The 22,844-nt window shown below is 45.4% G+C and overlaps 2 protein-coding genes across 3 annotated transcripts in view; one reads left to right on the forward strand and one right to left on the reverse strand.

Moving 5' to 3' along the window:
* Positions 1–12,911, forward strand: part of LOC115459997 (zinc finger protein 160-like) — a 49,930-nt gene extending 37,019 nt beyond the window's left edge. Inside the window, exons 3-5 of the mRNA XM_030189860.1 lie at positions 4,388–4,507; positions 11,735–12,745; positions 12,850–12,911. Of these exons, the coding sequence (XP_030045720.1) occupies positions 4,388–4,507; positions 11,735–12,745; positions 12,850–12,911 (1,193 nt within the window). The remainder of the gene's footprint in view (positions 1–4,387; positions 4,508–11,734; positions 12,746–12,849) is intronic.
* LOC115463370 (gastrula zinc finger protein XlCGF26.1-like) overlaps positions 1–22,844 on the reverse strand; it is a 952,960-nt gene that overhangs the window by 89,924 nt on the left and 840,192 nt on the right. The window lies entirely within an intron of this gene.

Consider the following 22,844-nt stretch of genomic DNA (forward strand, 5'->3'; position numbering starts at 1 on the left):
ATGGCCACTGATAGGGCGAGTAGTACAGTGAATCGAGCGACACTCGGGCCTAGTGATCCTGGTGGCTCCCAATTGGCCACGCCATCCGTGGTACACAGATCTAGTACGTTTGGCAGTTCAGGAGCCGATTCCGTTGGGGACCGAGGTGAAGTTGGTTCAGGGACCGATCGAGATGGCCGATCCCTCTCGATTCTCACTTACGGCTTGGCTCTTGAGCAGCACAAACTGAGGAAGAAAGGTTTTTCTCCCAGGGTAATTGATACTATGTTGTGTTCTCGTAAGAGGTCTACTTCGTTGGCTTATGTGCGTGTGTGGCAGAATTGGTGCCAAGACCGGGCTTATCTTCCCTTGCATGTTTCAATAGCGAAAGTTTTGGAGTTTCTACAGGACAGATTAGACAGGGGTCTCTCGCTGTCTTCCCTGAAGGTGCAGGAGTCAGCCTTGTCCTGTTTCAGAAGTAAGGTTAAGGGGTTTTCCTTAGTGGCCTCTCTGGATGTTGTACGTTTCTTGAAGGGAGTGAAGTTGATCCATCCGCCGCATTGTCTGGTGGTTCCTCCATGGGATTTGAACCTGATTTTAGAGACATTGGTAGGTCCTCCGTTTGAGCCTTTGGCTTCCAGCACCTATAAGGATCTTACTCCGAAGGCAGTTTTCTTGGTAGCCATTTCTTCGGTGCATAGAATTTCAGAGCTTCAGGCTTTGTCTTGTAGAGAGCCTTTCTTGTCTTTCTCTAGCAAGAAAATTACATTGCGGGCGGTACCTTCCTTCATACCCAAGGTGGTGTTCTCTTTTCATGTGAATCAGGTGATTTCGTTGCCAGTGTGGGGTAATCGTTCGGGTGATCATTCTCAACGTTGCTTGGCCAAGTTGGATGTTAGGCACATTTTGCGTTCTTACTTGCGCAGGAGACAGGATTTTCGGGCCTCAGATAGGTTGTTTGTTTTGTTTGGAGGTCCTAAGAAAGGTGAGGCGGTCTCCAAAGCAACTCTTGCTCGGTGGTTGAAGGAGGCTATTGGTTTGGCTTACTTGTTGAAGGGGCGTATGGTGCCTTCGGTGCTTAAGGCGCATTCTACCCGTGGGGTAGCTGCTTCCTGGGTGGAGAGTAGTTTTATTCCTCCGCAGGACATTTGTAAGGCAGCGGCTTGGTCTTCTATACATTCCTTTGTGCGACATTATAGAATTGATGTTCAGGCAAGGGAGGATGCTGGTTTTGGAGCTGCTGCGTTGACCTCTGGGTTTCGGAGGTCCCGCCCTTAATCTTATACTGCTTTGGTACTTCCCAAGCATCTTGACTGGTCTGGAGGGTTGCTGAGGAAGGTGAAATTAGGCCTTACCTGCTAATTTTCTTTCCTCTAGACCCTCCAAATCGGTCAAGAGCCCGCCCGTGTTGTCAGATATCTTTTTGAGCCCGTGTTCTGCTATGGCTGTTTCATAGTATGTTTCTTAAATTTTTGGTCAATGTCGGGGGTGTTTCCTTGACTGGTGCAGTACGGGGCGCTCTTGTGTTCGGTCTGCTTGAGCACACATTGGTTTGTTTTCTCTTGGGTTTCCAGTTACAGGGGTTTGTTTTTAGTTTTCAATTGGGTGTTGAGTTTTCTCTGCTTTGCTAGGCGTATACTGGATATATTTGGTTAGGCACAGGTTATATGTACAGAGTTCAAAGTTAGTGTTCTCGGTCTCCCTCTGCTGGTAGGCGTGGATAACCCAAGCGTCTTGACCGGGTCTGGAGGGTCTAGAGGAAAGAAAATTAGCAAGTAAGGCCTAATTTCACCTTTCTTATTTTATCAAAAATAACCAATGGTATTAAAAGGAGGAAAAAAGACCTCACTGTGAGTGTTTGATATGCAGTATACTTGTTGGTAGTGTAACAAGAAGCCAGCTTATTTCTGCTCACATTCTCGATCATTGGTCAAAAACCTCCATTGTTATATCATTTTTATTTGGCATTTAATTTTCAATCTTTCAATTTCTCAAAATAAAATTCAATGCTTGCACTCAACTCTAAATCAATCTGAGTGCATCTTGAGTTATTGCACATTGATCATAGCAGGAAAAGAAAAGGACTTAATTTAAAATGCAGGAACATTCCCTACGGGGACCCGTTTCACTTCCCACGGCTTCTTCAGGGGATCCTCAAATCCTACTGCTACTTCAGTGCTCCTCTGCTGCTGCTGAGATAAAATCAGCAGAAAGCCACCAAAAGGAGACTGTAAGAAGAAGGGGTGGGGGCAGGCTCTGTTGAGGGAACATACTGGGGACTAAAGGTAGGGAAAAACTAGATATAACCAAATCCAGGGTGTGCCCTGCAGTATGACTGGGAAAGTGAACATACTGATGAAGACCCAAGTCAACTAGGAAAGTATTGAAACGAATGGTTCATGGGTGAACAGTATTATCAAAACGAGTATTGAAATCCCCTAGATGTAGCAAATTTAATTGAAGCATCAGCTATGATTTTGATAAAATGATCTAGAGATGGGAGTAGCTAGTGAAGTAATTAAATTTGCTGATGATACAAAGTTATTCAAAGTTGTTAAATTGCAGGATTGTGAAAAATTACAAGAGGACCTTACGAGACTGGGCATCCAAATGGTAGATGATGTTTAATGTGAGCAAGTGCAAAGTAATGCATGTGGGAAAGAGGAACCCGAACTATAGCTACGTAATGCAAGGTTCCACATTAGGAGTCACCGACCAGGAGAGGGAGCTAGGTGTCATCGTTGATGATACGTTGAAACCCCGTCCTTGGTGTGCGGCGGCAGCTAAGAAGGCAAATAGAATGTTATTATTAGGAAAGGAATGCAGAAACAAAAATGAGGGTGTTATAATGCCTTTGTATCACTCCATGGTGTGACCGCACCTCAAATATTGTATGCAATTCTGGTCACCGCATCTCAAAAAAGATATGGTGGAATTAGAAAAGGAAATCCAAGAATACAGGAGGAGCCTCCACGGAAAGTCAAAGCAAAACAGCAAAAGTAGAGGCTGACAAATGCGCAAACCAATAGGGAGATAATATCAAAAACCTTGATATTGATATGAATATTCTGAATAAACTGGTTTTTGATATTATCTCCCTATTGGTTTGCGCATTTGTCAGCCTCTACTTTTGCGGAATTAGAAAAGGTACAGAGAAGGGCGATGAAAATGATAAAGGGGATAGGACCACTTCTCTTTGAGAAAAGGATAAAGCAGCTAGGGCTCTTCAGCTTGGAGAAAAGACAGCTTAGGGGAGTTAAGATAGAGGTCTATAAAATGATGTGTGGAGTAGAACGGGTAGACATGAATCACTTGCTTACTCTTTCCAAAAATACTAGGACTAGGGGGCATGCAATGAAGCCACAAAGTAGTAAATTTAAAACGAATCGGAGAAAATATTTCTTCACTCAACATGTAATTAAACTCTGGAATTTGTTGCCAGAGAATGTAGTAAAAGCAGTTAGCTTAGCGGGGTTTAAAAAGGTTTGGATGGCTTCCTAAAAGAAAAGTCCATAAGCTATTATTAAAATGCATTTGGGGAAAATCCAGTGCTTATTTCTGCGATAAGCAGCATAAAAAATGTATTGCACTGTTTTGGGATCTTGCCAGGTACTTGTAATCTGGATTGCCCACTGTTGGAAACAGGATACTGGGCTAAATGGAGCATTGGTCTGACCCAGTATGGCTACTCTTATGTTCTTATGAATAAAAATGAAAGCCAAAACAAATGTATGTGATACCCTGAACAGAAATCAGACATTCCAAACGTTGCTCCTGCAGCAAACATGAGGTGTAAGCTTCAGGAAAACTCTATCTGGAAAAATAAACCAACACTGGTGAGAAAAAGGGTTAGTATTGTTCAGAAAAAGGGCTTTCAACACTCTTTGCTCATCACCTTCCAACAGAAATATCACCAATAAAGTGGCTTGGGAATATTATCAGATGAAGACTTCAAGAATGCAGAGGGTCCTGTGTATGAGGAGTTCCTAAAATATCCCCATCTTCCCCTCTGTATCCCTTAGAATCTTCTTCCTGGACAAATATATAAAGTTTGCAAATTGCAATAGACTGAACATGCTCAGTGTGTTTGTTTCACCTTATTCCTGGAGTTCTGGACCTAATGAAGGAGACCTGTATATTGTATAAGGGATTAAGAAGTTTGCACATATTGAAATGAGGATGATAACGTATTGCAGTGTTTAGAGTTATAAAGATGTGTAAATAGGGTTTATGTTACTTTAATGAGATTTGCAGAGCTCCAAAATGGTTCCCCTCTAACTGAGGTTTGAATATTTTTTGTTCAATGAACTTGGTGACATTGTTTATGCTGGAGATTTGTCTAACTTTTGAATTTGAGGGAATTGGACACACACGTTTTAAGAAACCTAATGCAATTTTCTTACCCCAGGAACAGGTTCTTTGACCTTCACCCCTAAGATTATATCCCAAATTGAACGAGGAGAAGAGCCGTACAGCAGGGATGAGCCAGGATCAGAGGAAAGAGAACCTGGGAAAAGCAGCTGCTCAGGTGAGTGCAGTAATAGGAAAGACTGGGGTTAAAAATGCATTGTATAGACACCTACTGTAGGGTAAGTGCTGGGTGTGCTGCCCCCTTTATAGATAAGTCACTTGTCCCCCTATTTACTAAGCCACATGGCAACGCCAACACAGCCCATTGAAAGTGAATTGGCTGTGTTGGCATTAGCGCATGTTTTGTAAGTGAAGGCTGAACCTGTGGAGTGGTAGAGGGAGTTAGAAGGAAGGCATGTTTTATGGTGCCAGATCCTGGTCTGTGACTGTTGTGAGCTTTGCTGTGTTCTGGGTCTGTCTGTAGAACTTGGGAGACAGCAGAGTCTCTGTCAGCTGAACTGCACTTAAAAATATTATACGAAGAGGTGCAGGCCTGTCACCGGGAAGGCAGTGGAGGTTCTTGGCAGTATGGGGGGCGTATTTAAATATAATCTCACCCCGAGCGCGCAGTCAAATCCTGAACAAACTCCCTTGGCATAGGTAATTGCGCTTCTTTGGCACTTTCGTTGCACTGGGATAAGAGGGGGGGGGTGGTTGCTAATTAAGGGGGGAATGGGGATATGGGGTGGGGAACAGTAGGAGTTAAAGAACTTGTTATTCATTGGGTTAGTTTTGGGGAAGTCAGAGGGGTGGGGTGGGGGTTGAAAAAGGTTAAAATATTGACGACGGGCTGTAGCCACTTGGTTCTCTAGAGAATGTTTTCATCTTTGAGATTAAGTATTTTTAGCATGTGAGACGTGCTGGTTCGGAAATGTCATCCATAAACTTGTTGAACCAAACAGGCATTAAGAAATAAGGGGGGGGCAGGGGAGAAAATGTGACAAAATCAAAAATTTGATGATAGCAGATTTGAACTGTTGTATATAAGTTTGGGAAATGTAATACCAGTCATGTAACGGAATTCAAACATGCGTGGGATAAACATAAAGGAATCCTGTTCAGAAGGAATGGATCCTAAGGAGCTTAGCCGAGATTGGGTGGCAGAGCCGGTGGCGGGAGGCGGGGATGGTGGTTGGGAGGCGGGGATAGTGCTGGGCAGACTTATACGGTCTGTGCCAGAGCCGGTGGTGGGAGGCGGGGCTGGTGGTTGGGAGGCGGGGATAGTGCTGGGCAGACTTATACGGTCTGTGCCCTGAAAAAGACAGGTACAAATCAAGGTAAGGTATACACAAAAAATGGCAGATGTGAGTTTATCTTGTTGGGCAGACTGGATGGTCCGTGCAGGTCTTTTTCTGCCGTCATCTACTATGTTACTGTGTATGTTACAGTCATGTACTTATTCAAACAGATGTATTACCATGTGGAATCATCAATAAAAAATGTTGAAACATACAAAAAAATATATTATACGAACTTCCACAGTCTTGAAAATCTTCAAAAACCAATACACTGACAACACTCAGTGCAAAAATAAACTTTAAAAAATATATATATTTTATAATTCTTCTCATAGCAACATACCCATGAAGGTTATTATTCATTAACCTCAAACGTCTGCAGTACTTTACTGAAATTTTCAATGATGTAAAGTACTCAAGCAGAACTGGCGACTCATCATTGGTCAAAAAAAACTCCAAACAATTTTATTCAAATACAGTTTTTTTTAGTTTTTTTTCCTCTGGAACCTTTTCCTATAAAATATTCTTGTTTTCTCAATTGTATACTCTGTACCTGTCCACCAGCCTTGCTGCCACAATCATGAATATCGCAACACATTTGGCAGCTTAGCTCTCAGTAATGAGATTTATACAGCTAATGGTGTTATGTCAAAACCTTTCAGATTCTGTGACTCCTGATGCAGTATAGAATTTCATTTTTCTTGTATTGCCCCAACCACCTATTAGTCCTGGAAGCTTAGCCAATGGATCCTCAGAAGCTTAGCCAAAATTGGATGGTGGAGCAGGTGGGGGAAGAGAGGTTGGTAGTTGGGAGGCGAGGATAGGGGAGGGCAGACTTATACGGTCTGTGCCAGAGCCGGAGATGGGAGGCGGGAAATACTGCTGGGCAGACTTGTACGGTCTGTGCCCTGAAAAAGGCAGGTACAAATCAAGGTAAGGTATACACATGTGAGTTTATCTTGTTGGGCAGACTGGATGGACCGTGCAGGTCTTTTTCTGCCGTCATCTACTATGTTACTATCCTGCTTATAATCGAAAGAGAAAAACGCCTATATAGTGACCCAAATCGGGAGATAGACGTTTATCTCACAAAAACGAATAAAGCGGTATAATCGAAAGCCGAATTTGGACGTTTTCAACTGCACTCCGTCGCGGATGCGGACAAAGTTGATGGGGGCATGTCGAAGGCGTGGTGAAGGCGGAACTGAGGCGTGGTTATCGGCCGATCAGAGATGGGCGCCTTTCGCCGATAATGGAAAAAAAATATGCGTTTTTAGCGAGAATTTAGGGCACTTTTCCTGGACCCTGTTTTTCCACGAATAAGGCCCCAAAAAGTGCCTTAAATGACCAGATGGCCACTGGAGGGAATCGGGGATGACCTCCCCTGACTCCCCCAGTGGTCACAAACCCCCTCCCACCACAAAAAATGCCGTTTCACAACTTTTTATTTTCACCCTCAAATGTCATACCCACCTTCCTGGCAGCAGTATGCAGGTCACTGGAGCAGTTATTAGGGGGTGCAGTGGACTTCAGGCAGGTGGACCCAGGCCATCCCCCCCCCACCTGTTACACTTGTGCTGGTAAATGGGAGCCCTCCAAACCGCCCCCCAAACCCACTGTACCCACATGTAGGTGGCCCCCTTTACCCCTTAGGGCTATAGTAATGGTGTAGACTTGTGGGCAGTGGGTTTTGAGGGGGATTTGGGGGGCTCAACACCCAAGGGAAGGGTGCTATGCACCTGGGAGCTCTTTTACCTTTTTTTTTGTTTTTGTAAAAGTGCCCCCTAGGGTGCTCGGTTGGTGTCCTGGCATGTGAGGGGGACCAGTGCACTATGACTCCTGGCCCCTCCCATGAACAAATGCCTTGGATTTATTCGTTTTTGAGCTGGGCGCTTTCATTTTCCATTATCGCTGAAAAACAAAAACGCCCAGCTCACAAATTGTCGAATAAAACATGGACATCTATTTTTTTTCGAAAATACGGTTCGGTCCGCCCCTTCACGGACTCGTTCTTGGAGATAAACGCCCATGGAGATAGACGTTTTCGTTCAGTTATGCCCCTCTATGTTACCCAACTGTGCCGATCGATTAGAATTCTGTTTAGAGGAATGGTTTGGCACAGGTCAGCTTTCGTTCCTCCCTCCCTGCCTGCCATAATCAAGAGAAGGAGGCACACAGCTCCTTATCAGGCCGCTTCCTCTTCCTCCTCTGTCACCTTGGTCGCAGCTTAAAAGAACAGTTGACCCAGGACAGCAAAAAAGGAGGAAGCAGCCTGATAATGTGCAACTGTAAGGCCTACACCCTGCCAATGTAGCTACAATACAGACAGGCTTATTTTCGAAAGAGAAAGACGCCCATATTTCGACCCAAATCGGGAGATGGGCGCCTTTCTCTCATGGGCGCCCAAATCGGTATAATCGAAAGCCAATTTTGGGCGTCTCCAACTGCAGTCTGTCGCGGGAATGGACAAAGTTGACGGGGGCGTGTCGAAGGTGTGGTGAAGGCGGGACTGGGGCGTGTTTATCGGTCGAGGAGAGATGGGCGCGCTCGGCCGATAATCGAAAAAAGAAGGGCGCCAAAAGCCAGAATTTGGGTCACTTTTTCTGGACCCTTTTTTTTCACAAACAAGTCCCCAAAAAGTGCCCCAACTGCCCAGATGACCACCAGAGGGAATCAGGGATGACCTCCCCTGACTCCCCCAGTGGTCACTAACCCCCTCCCACCCAAAAAAAAGAACTTTAAAAACTTTTTTTGCCAGCCTGTATGCCAGCCTCAAATATCATACCCAGCTCCATCACAGCAGTATGCAGGCCCCTGGAGCAGTTGTTAGTGGGTGCAGTGGACTTCAGGCAGGTGGACCCAGGCCCATCCCCCCCCCCACCTATTACACTTGTGCTGGTAAATGGGAGCCCTCCAAACCGCCCCCAAAACCCACTGTACCCACATCTAGGTGCCCCCCCTTCAGCCATAAGTGCTATGGTAATGGTGTAGAGTTCTGGGGAGTGGGTTTTGGGGGAATTTGGGGGGCTCAGCACCCAAGGTAAGGGAGCTATGGACTTGGGAGGTATTTTAATTTTTTTTTTAATTGTTATAAGTGCCCCCTAGGGTGCCCAGTTGGTGTCCTGGCATGTGAGGGGGACCAGTGCACTACAAATCCTGGCCCCTCCCATGACCAAATGCCTTGGATTTGTTCGTTTTTGAGCTGGGCGCCTTTGGTTTCCATTATCGCTGAAAACCGATACCGCCCAGCTCAAATCCGCCCAAATGCGATGCATTTGCCTGGCACAAACTGTATTATCGAAACAAAAGATGGACGCCGTCTTTTTTGAAAATACGGTCTGGCCTGCCCCTTCGCGGACCCATCCACGGAGATAGACGCCCATGGAGATGAGCGTTTGTGTTCGATTATATCCCTCAGAGCTTCTTAACAAACCCTTGCATTCCATACTACAGATGGGCACGGATAACACTTCAATACAGCTGAACTTTTGCCTCGGTATTTCCCCCTCATGTACCCAGAATTATTTGCCTCAGTATTTCCCCCACATGTACCCAGAATTATCTTAAAATGTTTTCTTGTTATTCTACTATTATGCTTTATCATTATCATGTAACCCAAAATCCTCTGTAATACCAATTGCCTATTCTCTTCTCATTTCCACTATTCATAATGTATTGTAATCCACATTGAGCCTGCAAAGAGGTGGGATAATGTGGGATACAAATTCAACAAAATAAATAAATAAAATAAATACATTTCACATTGCAAAAGAGACCTCTTGGTTCTGGGGAAATTCCTCACAAATAATGTCACTGTTCGGAGCGCTGAGTTCCAAGAATTGCATCTTTGGTGACATCAAAAGACATTCTCGTGCTTCTCCAAACCAAAACATCCAGATCAGATCATTTATCTTCTCTCCAAAGACAGTACCTTTATCAAAACAATATAAAAAGGCATCTCCAAGGGTAAAGAGTTATCTGGTGCTGACATGGTCTCATGGTCTCATCAGCTCATGTACTCCATTGAACTCCTCATCTCTTCATCGCTGGAACATTTCAGAGCCTACTTGACCATCTTCTGACCTACCAAGAATGAAAACAGAGAGATTTAGAACATGAAGTCATGCACAAATTCTAGATAGCTTACAAAAGGTAATAACAAGCGGACACATTTGTGCATAACTCTTGTATTCTAAATATCTCTGGTTTCATTCTTGGTTTTGTTACTTTCTTGTAAATAAGTAAGTAACTTGGCCAAGATGGGGGAATATCTCAAGGAAGAGTTAGTTGGATGGAAACAACTGAAGGAAGTAGAACAGCAGTGGGCAAAACTGAAAGGAGGTCTTTTTTTAAAGGCGAAAGACCTTCATGTTGGAAAAGATCATAAAAGTAAAAAGAAAACAAGTCTCTTTGTTTCTCAAATGTAGTAGCTGAAAAGGTAAGAGAAAAAAGGTTAGCCTTCATAAATTATAAGACGTCTCAGAAAGAGAAGACAGGTTAAAAATATCTAGAAAAGCTAAGAGTAGCTGGAAAAGCTGTCAGGAAAGCAAAGATGGTTAGGGTGGTGGACTTTGGTCCTGGGGAACTGAGGAACTGAGTTTGATTCCCACTTCAGGCACAGGCAGCTCCTTGTGACTCTGGGCTAGTCACTTAACCCTCCATTGCCCCATGTAAGCCGCATTGAGCCTGCCATGAGTGGGAAAGCGCGGGGTACAAATGTAACAAAAATAAAATAGATACTATTGGAGATTCCACATGGAATGTTGCTACTATTGGAGATTCTACATGGAATGTTGCTATTCCACTAGAAGTCGGCCCTTGCAGATCACCAATGTGGCCACGCAGGCTTCTGCTTCTGTGAGTCGGACGTCCTGCACATCAGACTCAGAAACAGAAGCCTGCGCAGCCTTCTACATGGAATGTTGCTAGTGGAATAGCAACATTCCATGTAGAATCTCCAGTAGTAGCAACATTCCATGTAGAAGTCGGCCCTTGCAGATCACCAATGTGGCTGCGCAGGCTTCTGCTTCTGTGAGTCTGACGTCCTGCACGTACGTGCAGAACGTCAGACTCAGAAACAGAAGCCTGCACAGCCTTCTACATGGAATGTTGCTAGTGGAATAGCAACATTCCATGCAGAATCTCCAATAGTAGCAACATTCCATGTAGAATCTCCAGTAGTAGCAACATTCCATGTAGAAGTCGGCCCTTGCAGATCACCAATGTGGCCGCGCAGGCTTCTGCTTCTGTGAGTCTGACGTCCTGCACATACGTGCAGAACGTCAGACTCACAGAAACAGAAGCCTGCGCAGCCTTCTACATGGAATGTTGCTAGTGGAATAGCAACATTCCATGTAGAATCTCCAATAGTAGCAACATTCCATGTAGAATCTCCAATAGTATCTATTTTATTTTTGTTACATTTGTACCCCGCGCTTTCCCACTCATGGCAGGCTCAATGCGGCTTACATGGGGCAATGGAGGGTTAAGTGACTTGCCCAGAGTCACAAGGAGCTGCCTGTGCCTGAAGTGGGAATTGAGCTCAGTTCCTTAGTTCCCCAGGACCAAAGTCCACCACCCTAACCACTAGGCCACTCCAGATGAGTATTCCAGTCCTTTATTAACTTCTCATCTTTAATTATGTTCAGACACGTTAAACAGATTGTCTGCAGATGTTTCTGTCATATGTTTCCATGTTTCATTCCCAAGTTGTTCTTCCTTTTGGAAGTTGGGATGGAGACAAACCTGACCCGACAGCGGCCGTGTTTCAGTAGGAGTCTGGATCAGGTGTTCTTGCTTCATCACTGTGGAAGAAACTCCCTGACAAGCAGATTTTGATATATTTTTATTCAGACCATTCTTCAAAGCTGTTATGTCTACATGTTGCCATTTCCAAGGGACACCTCATCATCTGACAAACTTGCAGTGTACCGAGAGAGACAAAAGCTTCAAGAAATGGTGTGCAAAAAAAGAAACCAACCAATGCTTAAGCCATGCTTAGAAAATCCCACAATATATCCTATCTTCCTTCTTATTATGCACAGATGATATCTTAGAAACCACCACTGTCTTCTAACACATTATTAATACTTTCTGTTTCTGTGCAGATCATCTGATCACACAAGAAAGGAAGATAGAAAAGAATGGAGGAGAACATCCTGTAGAAATGGAAGAAATTCAAAGACATTCAGAAAATGTCTGTGAGAACATTTCCCAGGGTTCTAAGAGGATTAACACAAGGAATTGTGAGCAGGAATCAAAGGAGCAGAGAGACCCTGTTGGAAACTCAATGCATGGAGTCAGTAAGTGTGAGAGAAATGACAGAGAGCTCAGTAACATCCCTGAGCACCAGAGACACCTTGCAGAGAGACCCTTCCAAACTACTAATAGTGATCAAGTGACTTCTAAACGTCACCAAGAAGGGAGGAAAGGAAAAACACACCAGAAAGAATTTAGTTTTCCCTTGTTTTCAGAGCTTCAAATGCACAAATGGAAGCACAGAAATGAAAAACTATTTAAATGTTCTGAGTGTAATAAAAGCTTTACTAAGCTTTCAAGTCTAAAAATTCACCAAATGACTCACAGAGGAGGAAAACCGTTTGCGTGTACTGAGTGTAATAAAAGCTTCACTCACCATTCATATCTAAAACGCCACCAAATGATCCACACAGGAGAAAAACTATTTCCTTGTACTGAGTGTAATAAGACGTTCATTCAGTTGTCAAATTTAAAAACTCACCAAATGATACACACGGGAGACAAACCATTTGTTTGTCCTGAATGTGATAAAAGGTTCACTCACCTTTCAGTTTTAAAAAGACACAAAATAATCCACCTGGAATACAAACCATTCCTATGTACTAAGTGTAATAAAAGCTTTACTCGGCTTTCAAGTTTAAATGCTCACCAAATGATCCACAAGGGAGACAAACCATTTGTATGCACTGAGTGTAATAAAACCTTTACTCAGCTTTCAAATCTAAAAATACACCAAAAGATCCACATGAGAGAGAAATCATTTTCATGTAGCAAGTGTAATAAAGTGTTCATGCAACTTTCAATTCTAAAAATTCACCAAAAGATCCATATGAGAGAGAAATTATTTCCATGTAGTGAGTGTAAGAAAAGCTTTACTAAGCTTTCATACCTAAAAATTCACCAAGTGATCCACACTGGAGAGAAACCATTTCATTGTGCTGAGTGTAATAAATGCTTCACTCAGCTTCCACATCTAAAAAGACACAAAATGATCCACACGGGAGACAAACCATTTCTATGTACTGAATGTAATAAAAGGTTCACTCATCTTTCACATCTAAAAATTCACCAAGTGATCCACACTGGAGAGAAACCATTTCATTGTGCTGAGTGTAATAAATGCTTCACTCAGCTTCCACATCTAAAAAGACACAAAATGATCCACACGGGAGACAAACCATTTCTATGTACTGAATGTAATAAAAGGTTCTCTGAACTTTCAGTTCTAAAAAGACACAAAATGATCCACATGGGATACAAACCATTTCTATGTACTGAGTGTAATAAAAGCTTTAATTGGCTTTCAAATCTAAAAACTCACCAAATGATCCATATGGGAGACAAGCAGTTTGCATGTACTGAGTGTAATAAAAGTTTCACTCTACTTTCAACTCTAAAAATACACCAAAAGACTCACACGAGAGATAAACCATTTGCATGTTCTGAGTGTAATAAAAGCTTCACTTGGCTTTCACTTCTAGAAAGACACAAAATGGTCCACACAGGATACAAACCATTTGCATGTACTGAGTGTAATAAAAGCTTCACTCAGCTTTCACATCTAAAAAGACACAAAATGATCCACTCAGGATACAAACCATTAAAACCTTTACTCGACTTTCACATCTAAAAATACACAAAATTATTCACACAGGATACAAACTATTTACATGTACTGAGTGTAATACAAGCTTCAGGCAGCCTTCAACTGTAAAGGTGCGCCAAATAATGTACACAGGACAGAAACCATTTATGTGTACTGAGTGTAATAAAAGCTTCAGTCAACTTTCAAATGTAAAAGTGCACCAAATGATGCACATGGAAGAGAAATAATTTCCATGTACTGAGTGTAATACATGATTCACTCAGCTTTCATATCTAAAAAGAGACAAAATGATCCAAACTGTTTACATCTGCTGACTGTGTTAAAAACCTACATCTGTCTTTTAAATGCAAAAATTTGCCGAAAGACCCACATGGGAGACATTAAGTACATTTAAGGGGATCGCTGCAGATAGCACAAATAATATAATCTGAGTCCAAGAAGATGTGTCAGTAAAATGCAGAAATATTTCATAGAAACATTTAGGCAGATAAAGACTATATGGCCTATCCAGTCAGCCCATTCATGCCATCTACTCTCCCTATCACTTCCATAGAGATCCTGTGTACTTGGCCCCAAGCTCTCTTGAATTCAGATACTGCTTTTGTCTCCACCCACTGGGAGCCTGTTCTATGAATTCACTACCCTTTTCTTGAAGAAGTATTTCCTCAAGTTACTTCTGAGTCCATCCTCTTTCACCTTCATCGTATGATTCCAGAGCTTCCTTTCAATTAAGAGACTCGCCTCTTGTTCATTTCTGCCGCATAGGTATTTAAATGTCTCTATCATATCTCCCCTCTCTCACCTTTCTTCCAAAGAATACATATTGAAATCTTTAATTCTGTCCCCTTACAGGGGCATCATCACCTCCTTTTTCCTACTGGCCTTTCCTTTTCCAAGCATCCTTCTAGCTTTCGCCATTGCCTTTTCTATTTGGCCACCTTAAGAACACCACATACGATCACACCCAAATCCTGCTCCTGTTTCATGCACAAAAGTCCTTCCCTCCCTAAACTGTACTGTTTCTTCGGATTTTTGCAGCCCAAATGCACAACCCTGCATTTTTTTTAGCATTAAATCTAAGTTGCCAAATTCCAGACCATTCCTCTAGCTTCTCTAAGTCCGTCCTCATGTTATCCACCATCAGGGGTGTCTACCGTTATTGCAGATTTTGGTGTCGTCTGCAAACAGGCAAATCTTATGTTAAAAACCGTGTGACACACCACCAGGGCCGCCGAGAGGGGGGGACAGGGGGGACAAAATTCCCGGGGCCCGGCACCGCAGTCCCACCTGCCACTGCCACCGGGCCCCTTCCACCCGAACCCCTGTCAGCAGAAGTGCTGTCTTCTGACTCCGGCGTGCGCGGCCCACACAGACGCGCTCCTCTCAGCTAATCTTCGCTGTACTCTGCAGGGCTTCTGTGCGTCTGACATCCTGAACGCACAGGACGTCAGACGCACAGAAGCCCTGCAGAGTACAGCGAAGATCAGCTGAGAAGAGTGCTTCTGTGTGGGCCGCGCACGCCGGAGTCGAAGACAGCACTTCTGCTGGCAGGGATTCGGGTGGAAGGGGCCTGGCCCGGTGGCGGGTGGGACTGTGGCGCTGGGCCCCCCTCAGGGGAGGGGAGCGGCGACAACCTGGGGGGGTGGCAGTGGAGGCGGGGCCCGGGGGCGGCCTTGTCCCGGGCCCGGCCCAGTCTCTCGGCGGCCCTGCACACCACTGGTAACATCCTTTTCCACAGAATGAGCCACTACCCTCTGTTGCCTTCCACTTGATTTGCACTTTTCTGACTACTGACAGGCATGACCTATGACCTACAAAGCTAAAGGCTTAAATCTTAAAGCTGCCTGAAAGCTGCATTTTTTCTGTGTTCTCTGTATTATTGCTGAGAGCTGTACATACAAGATTGCTCTTCCCCCTCCCCTGGCAGAGTTGGTGTTGGCTCAGATAGGGAATATATTTACAGTTTGGGAGTGAAGAAGTGTTGAGTCAGTACAGTGATAAGACCCGGGTCCTAGGCAAATTCCTGTACAAGATGGCGACTAAAAGTCTTCAGTAAAAGAACTTTGGACTTATTTTAAGATGCTGTGTTTTGTAAACATTCAGATATCGTGTTCTGTGTTCCAGAACATTCAGATACTGTGTTTCATTCTATGTAAACAATGGGGTGAGACAGAAAGTAGCTGACATTGCAAGTTGTAGACTGGATGGGAAGGGGATTAAGGCACAGTTGTGTTGTATGTAGTTAGAGGGGGTGAGATTGCCAACCGAGTGACTCTTTATCACGGTGGTCTCTCTCTCTCCCTCTCGTAACAAATTGCTACTGTCTGATTTCTTTGCTGTTTGTTACTCTGTCTAATTCCCTACCTAATTCCCCAATTACCTAATTACTTTACCTAATTCCCTAATTACTTGCCTATTTACTTTGCCTGATCACCCTGTCCAATTACTTTGTCTAATTGTTTTATTGCCTAATTAGTTTATTGTCTAATTGCCTTATCGTCTAATTGCTTTGTTATCATCTATGCTGGAATAAAGACTATCCCTTTTGAAGGAAAATAGCCTCTGTCTTTTCTGTCACTCCATATCTTGGAGGCGGCTGGTCCATTGTATCTTGGGTGGGTGTAAGGAGGTAGAAACCCTATTTGCCCCATATTTCCAAATTGTATATTTTTTATGGTAAGTAGATATATCAGAGAAATAATTCCCACATATAATTACAGCCCTCACTGATACTAGGTTGTCAGAGGGGGCCATGTAAGAACAGACTCCACTAAAAACACACTCAACCAGTTCCTAACCCAGTCAGACACTTTAGGGCCCATACCAGGGGCACTTGGTTTATTTATTAGTCAAAGGCTTTGCTAAAATCTAAATACACCATACCTCGAGCTCGCCCTCGATCCAGACTTGTTTGACAGGGCCTGCCTCTAGTGAAACCATATGGTCTCGGGTCACTTTACTATGCTCTGTTTTAAAAATATTTTTATTAATTTACTTACCACAGAAATCAGACTTACTGGCCTGTAGTTCCCAGCCTCTTCCGCTTTTGTGGAGAGGGACCATATCTGCTCTTCCCCAGTCCTCCGGGACCACTCCTGACTCTAGAGAAGCATTGAAAAGATCAGCCAGCGGAGCCACTAGAATTTTCCTAAGTTTCTTCAGTACCCTCGGATGGATGCCATCCGGCCCCATCGCTTTGTCCACCTTTAGATTAGCCAGTTCCTCATGAACACAGGGACTACCACCCCACCATTCCTGTTTGTCTTCTGTAGTCCTGATCCCGGCCCTTCAGCTGTGAGCACAAAATAGAAATATTTGTTAAGCAATTTCCAATCATATTATAGGGGCACAACCTGATCAAATTTTGTGTGCATATGAGGCCAAAATCACTCCATCATAGATTCTGCTACAAAGCACTATGGACCTGTTACTATTGCCAAGGTTATGCTGCCAGAATATGAAGAATGAATATGGACATTGTGCTTTGTTTTCTAGTGTGTACATGCTGTGGAGTTAGTACCAGGGACTTTCCGAGCATTCAGTTTAGCTATGAAAACCTTGAAGATGACACAAAATTGCTATTATTTACAGTCATTGTACCACTGCATTCCTCATCTTCCTTCCATCTAGGAATCTTCACTTCCACATCGAGCCTGACCGAAACCAGTATTTTTGGTTTCTGTTGAACTCGGACTGGAACACGGACTGGAATCAGGACTTGAACTCGGACTGGAATCAGGGCTCGAACCGGGACTGGAACCCGGACTGGAAGCAGGAGCGGAACTCGGACTGGAAGCAGGACTGGCACTCGGACTGGATTCAGGAGACGAACCGGGACTGGGACCCGGAGTGGAGTCAGCATCTCGGCTGGCATTGGAACTTGGAGTGGACTCAGCGTCTCGGCTGGAACTAGAACTCAGAGTAGACTCAGCGTCTCGGCTGGAACTGGAACTCAGAGTGGCCTCACAACTCGGCTGGAACTGGAACTCAGAGTGGCCTCAGCGTCTCGGCTGGAACTAGAACTCAGAGTAGACTCAGCGTCTCGGCTGGAACTGGAACTCAGAGTAGACTCAGCTGGCACTGGAACTCAGAGTAGACTTATCATCTCGGCTGGAACTGGGACTCGGAATGAACACAGCATCTTGGCTGGAACTGGAACTCGGAGTAGACTCATCATCTCGGCTGGAACTGGGACTCGGAATGAACACAGCATCTTGGCTGGAACTGGAACTCTGAGTAGACTCAACAACTCGGCTGGGACTGGAACTCTGAATAGACTCAGCTGATCTCCACAGGTACTTTCTAGAAAGTATGTAAATGTTTAGTTAGTGTTATAATTGTTCCATATTGTTATTGTTTGCTATTTTACTATTTTGCTCCACTGTTCAATATATATTTTTTTAATGGTTTATGTTTAAATCTTTTTATTCAGAACAAAAGTGGCAGATGTAAGTACAATACGCAGGTAAAATTGGAAACTTAACATGTATGCAATCCAACTCTATTGAACATGTAATTCACAAAAACATATTTCAAACTTCCCTCCCTCCCTTTCCTTCCCTCCCTATTCCCCCCTCCTTCCCCCCCCCCCCCCCCACAGAAAGTTTGGGCAAAACATCAGAAAGGCGTGGCACATTTCAACACTGTTTCACAGAGGCATTAACTATTAAGGAGACTACTCCTGGCTGCGGGCTGTAGCGTGTCCCAAAAACGACTCCACACCACCTGCAAACGTCTGCCCTCCGGTGTTTCAAGGTTCTTAATTCCCCGTCTCTCCAGCTTTAGTCTCTCTATCATTTGCACCCTCCATTGCGCCACAGCTAGGACGGTCGACTCCCTCCAATTCAGTAGCAACACTCTCTTTCCCTGCAGCACAGATCTCAACAGGGCCGTGCCTAGGGTCTCTGGCGCCCCCCTGCAGACTATCAGTTGGCGCCCCCCCCCCGTGAAAATGATCACGCCCCCCCATGAAAATGATCGCTCACCACTTGCCACACTGAAAGGAATTGTCAGCAATATTCTTAGAAACAAATTGGTATACATTGCAAAATAAGATAGCAGATGTAAATTCTCAAAGTGGACATATTCCAAACGCTAAAATGAAAATAAAATAATTTTTTTCTACCTTTGTTGTCTGGTGACTTTCTTTTTTCAATCATGCTGGTCCAGTATCTAATTCTGCTGCTATCTGTCCTCTTAATTCCATTTCCAGGGCTTCCTTTCCATTTATTTCTTTACTTTTCTCCTTTCTTCTTCATTTCTTGCTCTATATACATTTCCAGCAATTTCTCCTCTCTCCCTGGGTCCTGCCCTCCCATCCAGGTCCATTCTTGTCCCTCTCTGCCCTTCCCTCCTCCATCCATAGCCAGCAATCCTCCTCTCTCCCCTCCCTCCATTTCCAGCAATTTGTCCTCTCCCTGGGCCCCCATGTCCATCCTTGTCCCTCTCTGCCCTTCCCTCCTCCATCCATAGCCAGCAATCCTCTCTCCCCTCCCCTTCCAGCAATTTGTCCTCTCCCTGGGCCCTGCCCTCCCATCCATGCCTCTCTGCCCTCCCATCCATGCCTCTCTGCCCTTCCCTCCGCGCCCTGGGGCCTTTAAATCTTTTACTTCCGGTCGCAGCAGCGTCAGTGAAAGCGGAGCGCTGCCGACGTCTCCCTTCCCTTTGCGCTCTTGGTTCCCTCAGTGTCCGCCTTCTTCTGACGTCAGAAGAAGGCGGGACACTGAGGGAACCAACGAGTGCAAGGGAAGGGAGACGTCGGCAGCAGTGGCGTAGCTAGGGTAGTTGACACCCGGGGCCGGTCTTTTACCACCCCCCCCCCCCCAATCCAGTACTAGGCATACCGAGAATACAAAACACTCACGACCTATAGAGCAATTTTACCATACCATAAGCAGTCGTTTCTACGAGTCACACAAGGAAAAGGAAAGCATCTTAAGCACTACAGTGAGCACTAGAACATCAATTCACCTATTGTAAAACGAAACCAGACAGAATAGTACAGATCGTCGATCCTGCACAGTCAATGCCAACTGAAAGCCATGTCTTTCTCACAAACACAGATACACCCTAATCCACTATAGAATAAGTAATCATAAACTTTCTATTTAGACAAAAATTAAACTGAACCCCCGATGCCAGACTCTGCATACAATGCAACACCACAGAAACAGAAAATGTCTCCTAGTGCTGTGCAAAATATAAAGACAGCAGATGTAAATTTGAAAAAACTAACAAATACCAATCACCACTTTACAAATTAACAAATAGAAATAAAACAAATACAGAAAATAAAATAATACCATTTTATTGGACTAATACATTTAGCTTCCAGAGGCCAAAATCTCCTTCCTTAGGTCAATACAGTATAGTGCTGTTACAGTATCCTATCCTGATCTGAGGAAGGGGGTTTTGTTCTCTGAAAGTTAAGTCAAAATGTATTAAAATTAGTCCAATAAAAAGATTACCTTATTTACATGTTCTATTTATAAACATTTATTAACACAGCTAAATACTATATCCTAAAGCAAAATAATAAAAATATATATTTACAGTTTGTTGTCTTTGGTTTCTGCTTTCCTCATCTTCTTTTCACCGTCTTCCTTCCATCCAGCATCTGTCTTCGCTCTCTCTCTGCCATCCAGTGTCTGCCCTCTCTAATGTCCCTTCCATCCACATCTGCCCTCTATTTCTGCCCCTTCCATCCACCATCTGCCCCAGTCTGCCATCTCTCTCTCCCCCTTCCATCCACCATCTGCTCTCTCTCTCTCCTTTCCCTCCAGCATTTGCCCTCTATCTTTGCCCCTTCCATCCACTGTCTGCTCTTTCACTCCCTTCTATCCACTGTCTGCCCTTTCTCTCTGCTCCTTCGATTCACCATTTGCCCTCTCTCTTTCCCCCTCCCATCCATTCAGGGTCTGCCCTCCCTCTCACTCCCCATTCCATCCAGGATCTATCCCCCCTCTCTCACTGCCCCCTCTTTTCGGCTCCCAGTTCCCACCTGCGGCTGCCCCTAGTTCCAGATCCATTGATTCTCCCATCCACCCCTGCCCCAGGCATGACCCCATTCTCCTTCCTGCTCACTTTTCAGACCCCAGTTCCAGATCCATGCCCCTTCTCCCATCTGTCTCCCACCCAGTCCCTTCTGCCCATCCAAGTCCCCCTCACCCCATCTGTCTTCCACCCAGTCCCTTCTGCCCATCCGAGTCCCCCTCACCCCATCTGTCTCCCACCCAGTCCCTTCTGCTATCCAAGTGCCCCCCACCCTCACCCCATCTGTCTCCCACCCAGTCCCTTCTGCTATCCAAGTGCCCCCCACCCTCACCCCATCTGTCTCCCACCCAGTCCCTTCTGCCCATCCGAGTCCCCCTCACCCCATCTGTCTCCCACCCAGTCCCTTCTGCCCATCCGAGTCCCCCTCACCCCATCTGGCTCCCACCCAGTCCCTTCTGCTATCCAAGTGCCCCCCACCCTCACCCCATCTGTCTCCCACCCAGTCCCTTCTGCCCATCCGAGTCCCCCTCACCCCATCTGTCTCCCACCCAGTCCCTTCTGCCCATCCGAGTCCCCCTCACCCCATCTGGCTCCCACCCAGTCCCTTCTGCTATCCAAGTGCCCCCCACCCTCACCCCATCTGTCTCCCACCCAGTCCCTTCTGCCCATCCGAGTCCCCCTCACCCCATCTGGCTCCCACCCAGTCCCTTCTGCTATCCGAGTCCCCCCCCACCACCTTCACCCCATCTGTCCCCCACCCTCACCCTGCCTCGTCTTCTCCCTGCCACCCAGTCTTTAAAAAGAAATTGCCGACGCGATAGGGAGCGCAGCACCTCGTGTGCAAGTAAAAGAAATGAATCCGATCATCTCATTGGGCCTTCCTTCACTGTCCCGCCCTAGAGGAAATAGGAAGTTGCGTCAGAGGAGGGCGGGACAGTGAGGGAAGGCCCAATGAGATGATCGGATCCGCTTCTTTTACTTGCACACGAGGTGCTGTGCTTGCTATTCGCGTCGGCAATTTATTTTTAAAGGGCTGGTGCGGGGGGGGGGGGGGTGCCAGGAAGAAGAGCGGCGGCACCCCCCCTTTCTGATGACACCCGGGGCGGACCGCCCCCACCGCCCCGCCCTTGCTGGTCGGCAGCGCTTTCACTGACGCTGCTGCGACCCAGGTAAAAGATTTAAAGGCCTTGGCGGCGCGGGGCGAGGGTAAGCACCGCGGCGGCGCCCTCCAGAGGTGGGCGCCCCCCTGCGGCGCTTACCTCGCTTACCGCATCAGCACGGCCCTGGATCTCAAGAAATCTTTCAGACCCGGTATGTGAAGATCTCCTAGTTTAAAGTCCTCAAATAAGAGCAGAGGCTGCAGGGGCACTGAGCTGTTCCAATATTTCCGAACAGCTGCTAGGATCTCTGTCCAGAAGCTAGTCACTAATGGGCAAGTCCAAAACATATGGCCCAAAGTAGCTGAGTTCCTGCCACACTTTGGACACGCCCCTGTAGCTCCAAAACGCGCCTTGAATGCTCTATTAGGCGCAATATATAGTCTTAGCGCAAATTTGTATTGCAATTCCCAGTCACGGGAGAAGGTGGCCTGTCTCAGAATGCTTCTAAGAAATTCTGTAAACAAACTCTCCGAGGCCTCCACCGCTAAGTCCACTGCCCACTTCTCCGCATAGCCCGCATAATCCAGATCTTTTGTCGTGTCCAACAAATTTCGATGGAAAAATCTCAACGGTACTGTGTTTTGAGAGCCCAAGGTAAGGGCCGAGTTTAAAATATCTTGAACATCCTCGCATAAGTTCTCCCAGCCAAGCGATGCCGCATAATGCCGCACCTGGTAATAAGCAAAAGAGTCCTTAGCTGGCAATTTAAACTCCTGTTGCAGTTCTTTAAAGTCCTTTATCTTCCCCTCCTCATCCAGCAGCTGATACATGTAGTGAATCCCGCACTCCTGCCAAGCGAGAAGAGTCTTTGAAGATGTACCCGCTGGGAAGTCTGGGTTGTTTTTCAACGGCAAAAAAAGGTGTTACCGCAGGCGAGAAATTATGGCGCCTGCACAACCACCTCCAAGCTGCTCTTGCTGAACTAATAAACGGATTTTTTCGAATCTCCAGCTGTGGTTTTCTGCCTGTTGTGTGTACCAGCCATCCCAGATGCTCTTCAGGGGCCAACAATGTTTCTATTGCAGTTGGTGTGAAGTCCTGGGTCCCCGCCAACCTGTCCCTGATATGCCTCAAAACACAGGAAACTACCAAGTACCTGACATTCAGTAATCCCATTCCCCCATGAGCCTTTGGTTTTTGTATCACTGCCATTGGCAGTCTAGGGCGCCGGTCCCTTCACAAAAAGCCTTGCACCATGCG

Source organism: Microcaecilia unicolor, chromosome 1 (assembly GCF_901765095.1).
Source record: "Microcaecilia unicolor chromosome 1, aMicUni1.1, whole genome shotgun sequence".
In the NCBI taxonomy this organism is placed as follows: Eukaryota; Metazoa; Chordata; class Amphibia; order Gymnophiona; family Siphonopidae; genus Microcaecilia; species Microcaecilia unicolor.